The following is a 9,794-nucleotide window of genomic DNA, read 5'->3' on the forward strand; positions in this document are numbered from 1 at the left end:
GCGCCGCCACGTGCGCGATGGCGTCACCGCGCCCCGCGCTGACGTCACCCCGCGTCGGCCCCGCCCACCGTGAGGCCTCGGGGGCGCCGTGAGGGCTCCGGGCAAGATGGCGGCGGCCGCGGCGCTGAGGGGCGGCGGGAGGGCGGTGACGCGCGAGGTAAAGGGGCTCCTCCGGGAGATTTCCTGCACCCACACCCCCTCAGCTGTCGGGGTTTCCTCCCGCTCTGTTAACTCTTTTTGTGTTGTACTGTGCAGGTGTTGCAGCTGGAGGCGCGGGGGCTTTGCACGAAGCCGGTGGGCACCGGGACGGCGCCGCCGCCGCTAAAGAGTAAGAGTGCGGTTTGGTTGTGAGAGGTATCGGGGAGTCAATAAAAGGAATGGGAGAGGAGAGATGGGGAAGGGTCACGCCTCGGAAGAGGCGCTGCATAAGCTGGGGAAAACAAGGACTGAAAGGTCATCGCCATGTAAACGAGGGTTTCTGATAAAATCGTGTAGTAATAAAAGTAAAAGTAAAGGTCTGGCTGTGTGGAATATATTTATAGGTCATATATATACACGTATATACGTATATAGTTTTATATTTATGAGCTTGTCACTTCTTTCCTGTGTACTTTGACGGTACAGGCTGGATAGTGCAGTGTTAGACTGTTCAACGTGTACGAGGGCCAATGGCTTCAAACTGAAAGAAATTAGGGTTAGATCAGATATCAGGACAAAAATGTTTACTGCGAGGGTGGTGAAGCCCTGCCACAGGTTGCCCAGAGCTGTGGATGTCCCATCCCTGTGTTATAGGTAAAAATTGACCCAGCCAATTAAAAAAAAAAAAAAATATTATAAAGATCAAATTCTATCTGAGCCAGCCACAAAGCAAAGGACAGAGCCCAGCCCGGGATCGGCGCTGGGTGAGACACAGGTTCAACCACTCTAGCAGAGTCTCTCCTGTGCTCCACACCACCCGTCCTGCCCGAGCAGTTTTTATACAGTTTTTATTTTGCTTGAGGCCGGGATTTCGGTGATCAGCCTTTTCTTTCCATTCAAAGTCCCACATATTCATAAAGTCCCTTTTCTGTGCGCCGGGTTGAACAATCCGAGGTCCGGGAAGCGATGTACGTGGATGATGGAGTTACGGGAAGCCGGCACTGAGATGCATCCCCCGGAGATTCCAGCGATTCCAATCCCGGGGACTTGCTGGGACGATCATCGCTTGTTCCTAGATTATCTCAAGAAACGGCCCCTCTCCGAGCGAGCCACTTGTATTCACTTGTAAATGAAGCCTTGTCTACAATGGTTTCCACATAAGAGACAGCCTCCCCCCGCTTTGCCCTGGCTCGCTTGCTTTGTGTCTATATTTAATCATATAAAACTCCTATCCATATATCACTCTATAGGCGCGAATTATGCCTATTACACATAACACCTGGAAATGTTTTTAATGACGTGCAAAATCTAGCTTTTAACTTCAGATGTTTACCCTTGTCCTTTGAAATGTTTGTGTTATCAGGATTAAAAAATAGAAGGGCTTAGAGAAGGACTTCCAAAATCCCACATAGCAGCTCCAGGCAGCAGTGTAAGAAGCTGCCATGGCCCTGTGTGTTAAATTTGGTTATAATGCTTCTTGCCCCATAGATCTGCAAACCTTGGTTTGGATGCTGCCCTGCAGCCCGCATTGAGGAGCATTTGAACCCCTTTTATCCCTGACCAAAGTCAATGCAAATTTCAGAGGCTGATGTCTTGTTTGTATAAATGGAGGCTCAGTGGTTCAGTGAGGTTTCCTGTCCCAAATTAGAGATCCAGGTGCTGAAACAGGAAAGCTCCATGGAACCATATGAAGAAGCCATCAGACTTGTTGACTGCTGTTGAAAAGATCGCTGAAAGAGCAGTTGAAGGCAGACTTCTGCCACCTTCTTAAGTGCCAAAGCAAATAAAAGCCTGGCTGTTCCATTGAGAAAGCCTTCACTGCATAGATTGATTGAACAGCAAGTTGCTTTTTATTATGATTTTTTTTTTTTTGCATTAAGTGTGTTTGAGATGCACTTCAGTATCAGTTTCTGGGTTCACTGTCCTGCAGCTCTGATTTGTGTCAGGAGCCCTCTTAGGCCAGCTGCTTCCCCTGCAAACACTCCAGGTTAATTCAGATCTGTAGGGTGCAGCTGCCTTTGCCAGATTTTGGCTGGAACAGGATGTGAAGTTTTCCTTGTTTTGATAAAATGGTCGTGTTTACATACAGAGCCAATGATGGGAAATAGACCTGTAATTTCTGCCTGTCACCTCTCTGAGTGTGATCAGCCTTTAAATACATGCTGGGAATTATGCTGATGTTCCAAGCATCAGGAAGAACATCTGGGAATGGTGTTTCTGTGACTGATTTGGAGGTGTTGTTCTTTTGGCAAAGTGATGCATGTACAGATTAGCTGGTGCAAAGTTTGAAATACTCTAATTAAAGTGGATCAGTTGTATTGGATGTTCCAGCTTTTAATCATAAAATCTATCTTTTCCACTTATCCAAACTTAACTGTTTAAAGTGTTATTCCAGTAACTAATGGTCATGTTGAATTTTCCCTGCCTTCTTGGTTTCTTAGGATGTTTTAACATTAATACTTCTTCAGGTTTTGCTCAGCTTTCCCTTGTCTATGCTCCCTTTGGCCATTCTTGTGTTAGTTTAACCTCTTCTGTGCCTCTCTGAAGAACTCTTCCATCCTGAGTGACGCTTCCTCACGTGTTAGTTTCTCCAGGCTGCTGTTTGGCTGGGTCAGTCTGTGCAGGGAGTCAGACCTCTTCCAAAGGTGGCTGCCCATCCTCCTGCCTCCCCCTGACATTCCTTCCCATCCTGCACCTTCCATCTGGCAGAGAGAAGTATGTGCTTGAAATTATTCAAAATACTACCTGTAAAATGGATACCTTTTTTTCATTGTATTTTGTTGTGATAAAAACTCTGTGTTTCTTTCTTAAATACTTTGCTTTTATTTTCGTGTGCTTGTCTCTTCTGTGATGTTTTCATTTAGACATTGCTAAAGACTTGCTTCTGTTCAGAACTAATGGTAATAACTCCTTAAATCATACAGGGTATTACCATAAAATACCAGTGAGGGGAAAGCTGCATTTAGTTTATGGGCATATAAAGTAGATCTGGATTTCCAAACGCTGCAGAAAAATCTGCATAATGGAAATCTATTGAATTCTGCTGCTGGTTGGAAGTGGTGCAACTCGTAATGGAGTTGGCTTTGCTATAGCCAATTTCAGCCATGGTGAATCTTCTTAGTGCGCTCCCAGTCCTTCTTGACATCCTGTTTTCCATAACCACAACAGTATTTGCTGTTGCTCAGCCTCCTGAGGATGATAATAAGCATCCAAGGGATATTATATATTCCCTGAAAGGACCTGAAAATTGCTGCCTTCTCCTTCAACTGTTGGTTCCTTGTCTGGAGAGTTTAGCTTAATGCAGGTGTCCACGAGGGAGAAGAAACTGAGAAACAAACGTGAAGCATCAGGAGATCTTCTAAGACCTCTTTAACAAAGAGGTCTCAAATCAGCAATAGGAAATGAAGCCTGGAGGAGATGAGGTCTTGGGGAAATAGTGTTGAGCTCTGGAGGCACACCTCAGCTGGCAGCTCACGTGGGCAGTGAACAAGTAATACTTGGATGGCCTCAAGTATCTCTTACTCTGCTGCTTTTCCTTTTGGGAGTCATCCCTCCCTTCTGCTTCCAGGATAACTCTTGCAAGCAGCTGTGGCTGTGTCTCTTTACTGTGTCTCTGCTTCTGCTTGTTCACAGACCAGCGTTGTCTCTGCAGCAGCGCTTGAAGAGCTTGGCTGACAAGCCATCCTGATGCTCACCTGAGACAGGGAAGTGTCTGCAGCTTTCCAGTGCTGCAGAGTTGAAGCACAGGGAAAACGAGCTCTTGGAGGGGTCTGGCAAAGTGAGGAACCTAAGGGTTTATCTCTTGAGATTCGGCATCGCAGCAGCAAAAACTGTTACATGCTAGTAGAACTCCAGCTCCTTTAACTTAAAAAGTCTAAAAAACTTTCTGCTTTGCAATGCCTGTATTTAGCATTATAATTACTTTCAGTTTATTTTTGTACCAGATTACCTTTTAAAGTTAAAACTGTGTGACTAAGATCAGTAATAGTGATGTCAGATACAATGATGATAATCCTCTTTATGCCGTTTCCTAGATGTAGCGGCACCACAGGGAAGCACCAAGCTGCTTGCCATGAAGGCACCAGTTGAATTTCGTAAAATGTTGTCTTCTAGCTCTCTCCTGCTGTCTGCAGACAAAGGTGAGAGCATTTCTAGTACCACCCTCAAGGAAGCTGCAAAACCTGCTGAAGACACGAGGATGCCCATGTCAAGAAAAACTGAGGTTGCATTTCCTCAGTGAGGAGGAGTTGCTTCCTCCCATGAGGAGGAAAACCTCACCACACCTGCAACAGGAGGAGGCCTGAGGAAAGAGTTAGCTGAGGAACAGACTTCGTCTTCATCCAGCTCAGAGTCAGATTCTAGCTCAGATTCAGAGGATGAAAATGTTGATGATTCACAAGTTGCCATTAAAACTAAAGTTGAGTTTCCCAGACGAGGTGCCATCTTTTCTGAGAACATAGCAGTAAAGGCATCAATGCTGGCAAGAGAGAAATTGTCCCAGAAATCCCTCAAAGAATACGGAATTAAGAAGCTGCCACGCAAACCAGAAATTAACGTGTCTCCTGTAAAGCAGGTCAAATTGTCTAAAACATCAGTTAGCCAGGAAACATCAAAATCCAAAGCAAGAGACCCCAAAGTAAAATCCCCTCCAAAAGAACAGAAGTTGGTCTTAGAACCACACGTGGTGAAAAGTCTGGACCTGACCGATGTCACTCATAAATTTGATCATGTGGAGGAAAAGTCCTTTGGAACCCAGGTAGCAGCTATTCAGCTGAAAGCCTCAGCAATGACGCAGGAAGACAAAAAGCAAGATCTGCTATCCAGAGGAGAGAAGGAAAAGATGAAGGAGGCACAAGAGTTGGAAGCAAAAGAAGTAACTGCTCCTAAAGTGGAAGAGACTTCTGGAAGCAAAACGTTGGTGATGGGCACCACAGCAAAGGAGGAGACCACGCAGGAAGCAGGAGTCCAGGCTGGAGAAAGCAGCACAATTGAGGGTACAGCTTTAAATTGTTTGAACTGTATTGATTCATCTGGGCTAGGGTTTGACATTTTTAAAGGGTTTCCACATCTTCTCTGATCTTTGTACTGAAGCTGGCAGAGTGGCAGTGACTTTCTGGAAGATAAATTGTTCATTGCTAATTGTTATAAGCTGTCAGTAATACTCAGTCTCCAGCTATGCTGTGAAAGGAAGTGGTTTCATTTCTCTGTATTTACAGTTTCATAAAACAGTTACTTATAAAATGGAAACAAGATTGTTTCCACTGTGAGCAAAATCATGGGTTTTATATGACAACACTTGTTTTCATCTCTTTTCTTGGAAGGATTTGGTAGCTGCCATTCTCATGAGTCAAATTTGGTGCCATCTCATTGTTGCTTAAACCCTGCCATCTTTCTGGTTTTGTTTTGGGGTTTTTTGGGGTTTTGTTTTGATGGGGTTTTTTTTCAAGTTGTCAATGTTTCAGATTTCAGAAGACTTCGAGAAATCATAGTGTAATGCCAGAAAAAGGCATTGTTGATTCTGAGACTGGAAGGTTGCAACTCATGTGGAAGTAGTGAGTCAGTTTTGTAGAGAGCTGGGGAGGAGACAGTGGTGTGTTTCCAGGAAAGACCACTGTGCATCACGTAATCATCTCCTCAGCTGTGCTTCCCTATCTGACCTACCTTTCTTAGTTACTGCCATCCTGTTAATTGATGGTCCTGCTGATCTCATTTTGTGTATCTCAGTAGCAGATGTCTCTCTGTCTTGATCTGTCGAGATTCTGCTTTTCATCTTAGGCAGTATAAATCTGCCATTCTTGAGACCCCTCTTCTCATTGCTGCTATGAATTAAAGAATTTGCCTGCTTGGAAGTAAAAGCAGCATTAATTGTAAGGTTGCAGGAAAGGCCCTGGGGGCCAAGGGAACAGCAAATTGAATGTGAGCCAGCAACTTGCCCTTGCTGCAAAGGCCACCAAGGGTGACCTGGGAGGAGCAGGCTGAGGGAGCTGCAGCTCCTTCCCTGGTGAGGTGCACTGGGGGTGCAGTGTTCAGTTTGGGGCTCCCCAGTGCAAGGGAGATGTGGGGCTGCTGCACAGAGAGCACCAAAGTGCCACTGAAATGATGGAGGGACTGGAGTATCTCTCCTGTGAAGAAAGGCTGAGAGCTGGGACTGTCCAGCCCAGAAAAGAGAGGGTTTAGACAGAACAGCATCAATGTGTGGAAATAACAGGAGGCTTTTCAGTGGTGCACAGTGATGGGACAAGAAGCAGTGGGTACAAACTGAAACACAGGGTTTTGCCTGAACATCAGTAAATACTTTTTTTACTGTGAGTGATAGAGCACTGCACAAGTTGCACAGAGAGGTGGTGGGGTCTCCATCCTTGGAGACACTCAAAAGCTGTCTGGATGGGGCCCTGGGCCTCCTGCTGTAGCTGACCCTGCCTGAGCATTTGGGGTTGCACCAGCTGACCTACAGAGGTGTCTTCCAACCTCAGCCATTCTGTGACTCTGAAGGGCCTGACCAGGTTAAGGGACAAAATAATTGCATTTGTATGTCAGCTTCCAGGAGATGGTGCTGAGTAAAAGTCCTGCCTTCTCTTTGAGGGGTCAGTTGGCTCATAATTTCCTCTGTTTCCTTACCTTCTTCCTTGATGGCAGCTCAGATGACTGCAAGTGGCACTCTGTGCTGGACTCGATCTTGGAGGTCTTTTCCAACCTAAATAATTCTGCAGTTTAAAAACCAAAATGCAGAACTGTTTGCAAATGATAATTTGATTTGCAGTCAACAGCATAAGCTTTCTTTTAAAAATAACAAAAATTTGGTAAGGGCTCTTTGTTTTTATCTACAGGTGATGCTTTTCTCACCATTCATCCACAGTGGAGTTCTAGATGCTCAAACATTATTTTTTTCTGTTGTCTCCAGATGTATCTTGTTCTCTCTTCCTTCTTTTAGAACAGCCACTGCTTTTCCTTGTTCAACATTCACAGCTGACTGTACCACCTGTAATTCCTACTTCTGTCCTGCCCCTGTGCCCTTAAGTCTGCAAACTCTGTGGCAGCCACACAAAAGATGTGAAAAGAATTTTTCTCAATGCAAACCTGGATGTTCAGGTGATGTCATCCCTTTGTAGAGCAGTCAGCAAAAACTGCTGCCTTGAACTGCTGAGTGAGGAGCAAAGTTGTAGCTGGGAACTCAGAAATAGGCCTGTGATTCATTTCAGAAGAGCATCCCAAGAAGTGCTTGCTTTTTAAGAAATAAAGCAGAGATGAAGGATGAAGTGTGGGGAGGATGAACTCGGGAATCAATTTTTCCTTTGAGAAGCCAAGTGCAGTGTATTTGGGCAGGAAGAACAAGGCTCCATCTGCTTCCCTTCCTGCACATCTGTCTCTGAATTTGGAACAACTGGCTCTTGCAGGTTGAGCAACTCTTGCCTCCCCTTGCCTGTTCTTGGGGCTCTTTGCAGCAAAGAGCATCCTCTGCCTTTTCTCTCTGGATCTCATCTCCTGTGAGCTGTGTCAGGAGAACTGAGCAGTAGGCACAGGGATATTTCCTGTCATGTTTTGCTGAAACCATGACTTAATACCTTGAGTTTTACAAGCAAGCCTTGCTAAATGCTGCGGATATTTCTCTTCATCTGATAGCTTCACGCTGCAGTAATTATGTCATAATTAAAGGGAAGTCCTGGTGTTCAGTTTCTTGTGTTTTTATTGTAGATGGACCTGTTAAAATAAGGGCTTAATACAGTCTAACCTGAACCACCACATACAAATTTCTATGACAAAGCTTTTCACTACACTTTGTGTCTTCTTCTGTCATTAAAACTCTGGGTATACAAGAATAAATTAATATTAGGAGTAAAGTTTTATTTCTTGCAATTTGCTTGGTTGTAAAATCAGCCTGTAACAGGAACCTTTTATGTAAATGATACTGCCTAGATTTGCATAATATTCTAAAAGCATAAGAATTAATGTTGGCTTTAACAGGAAGGAAGGAGTTCTAAATAACTTTATTGGGTTATTCTTTTTTGAAGGAGAGCTAATACAAAGGTTAGAAGATTATATTTACAAGAAAAGAAATTTACATCAAAGGCTCTTGATAGATTACTGTTTGGTATAACCACATTTGAAATTAAATGGTGGAGATCTTGCTAATTCCATTGCTTCTCCCCATGGCAAAAATTCAATCTGTAGAGCAGTTCTGAGAGCTGTATCTCGTGGTCTGACTGGATGATACATCATTTGTGCTGCTCCTTTGCCCCTCCTGCTTTGCTAAGAATGTCACCTACTGTTCTGGCTGGAATGAAAACCAAGGCAATATGAGAAAGCCAGGAAATGCAGACATATGCCTTCCAGAGATAAATGGAATGTTCTGCCCTGTCCACCCCCAGCATTAGGTGGTGGTTTGGGTTTAAAACCTGTGCTGTACGAGATGCCTTGTGCTGATCCTTGTTCCCCACTGCATGTGCTGCCAGACAAGGCACCAGCTGGACTTCTCCTTTTGTTAAAGTTGCTGACTTTTTTTTTTCTTTCAAATGTTGAGTGGATGAGGGATCTGACAATTTATGAAGGCTCACTCAGTGCTTAAAAACATTGTCCTGTGGTGTGGCATCCTCATAGTCACCAGCTGCTGTTTGTTTTCACAGAGACAGCTCAGCCTGCTCCAGAGGAGTTTGATAATTCCACCTACAAGAACCTGCAGCACCACGAGTATCACACTTTCACCTTTCACGATTATATCGCTGTCCTCGCAAAGTACAGGCAGCCTCAGCCATCCTCTGGAAGGCCATCACCAAGGCACTGAGAGAGCCACACTTACAACAAACACCCAAGCAGGATGGTGAATTGTTCTCTTTAGCACTGTTGCTTCATCTGTGTAATTGAAATCAGATAATAAACAATAAAGGCATAATAACTTGGGCTTTTGAACAGTTCTTCCTGGCTGTTGGAGTCCCTCACTTCTTGACTTTTATGAGTGAACTGCAAATGAATCATCACTGAATAAAAATATCTTTTCTACCTCTCCATATATATTATTTGGTGATAATGTAAAAAAGTCCTGACTTTTCGGTGTCTCCAAACTTTAGATACTGACCATTCTTACAGGACTATGTCAAAGAATCCCGTGGGATCCAACTCCTGTGGAGTTGAATTTGGTGGTGGTGTCACTGCACTGCAGTGGGCTGTGCTCCTTGCACACAAATGTGTTCCCAGCTCTGAAGAGGTAATGTTTACTCTGGATTTGGGAGTTAAAATCATTGGCTGGGAGCAGCACAAGAAGTGTTTGTCTCCTGTGGCAATAGTGAATGTTTTGTGTTACTGGAGGAATGCAAGTTTATGTAATGTGATTGAAACATCTCAAAACCTCTGCTCTTGTAAAGGGAGAACAGAATACACAACTTTATTTAGTCATCTGTTGGGACCTCCAAAATTCAGGTTCTGCAGTAATTGAAATAATTTTAAATGTAAGAGAATCTCAGTGGGCAGCTCCTAATAGACTTTTACTGTGTTGATTAAACTTTGAGGAAAAAACCTATTTCTATGGATAGAAACACCTGAACGAATATTTTCAAATGTGATGAAAATACCATAAGGGTGAAAACAGCTCCTGGTACTAATTGTTGGGAGTATGTTTAATTTCCCACTTCTTTTTTTTCCCCCCACTAAAAGATAAAATTGCT

At 44.0% G+C, this 9,794-nt stretch overlaps 1 protein-coding gene across 1 annotated transcript; it reads left to right on the forward strand.

The window, feature by feature from the left end:
• The first annotated feature begins 42 nt into the window (after window positions 1-42).
• NDUFV3 (NADH:ubiquinone oxidoreductase subunit V3) lies at window positions 43-9,047 on the forward strand. The gene is given in 4 exon segments (XM_053970758.1): window positions 43-157; window positions 256-328; window positions 4,173-5,132; window positions 8,760-9,047. Coding segments are annotated over 4 exon segments (1,242 nt in total). The 5' UTR covers window positions 43-106; the 3' UTR covers window positions 8,918-9,047.
• The last annotated feature ends 747 nt before the right edge of the window (window positions 9,048-9,794 follow it).

Source organism: Vidua macroura, chromosome 2, assembly GCF_024509145.1.
Source record: "Vidua macroura isolate BioBank_ID:100142 chromosome 2, ASM2450914v1, whole genome shotgun sequence".
Classification (NCBI taxonomy): domain Eukaryota; kingdom Metazoa; phylum Chordata; class Aves; order Passeriformes; family Viduidae; genus Vidua; species Vidua macroura.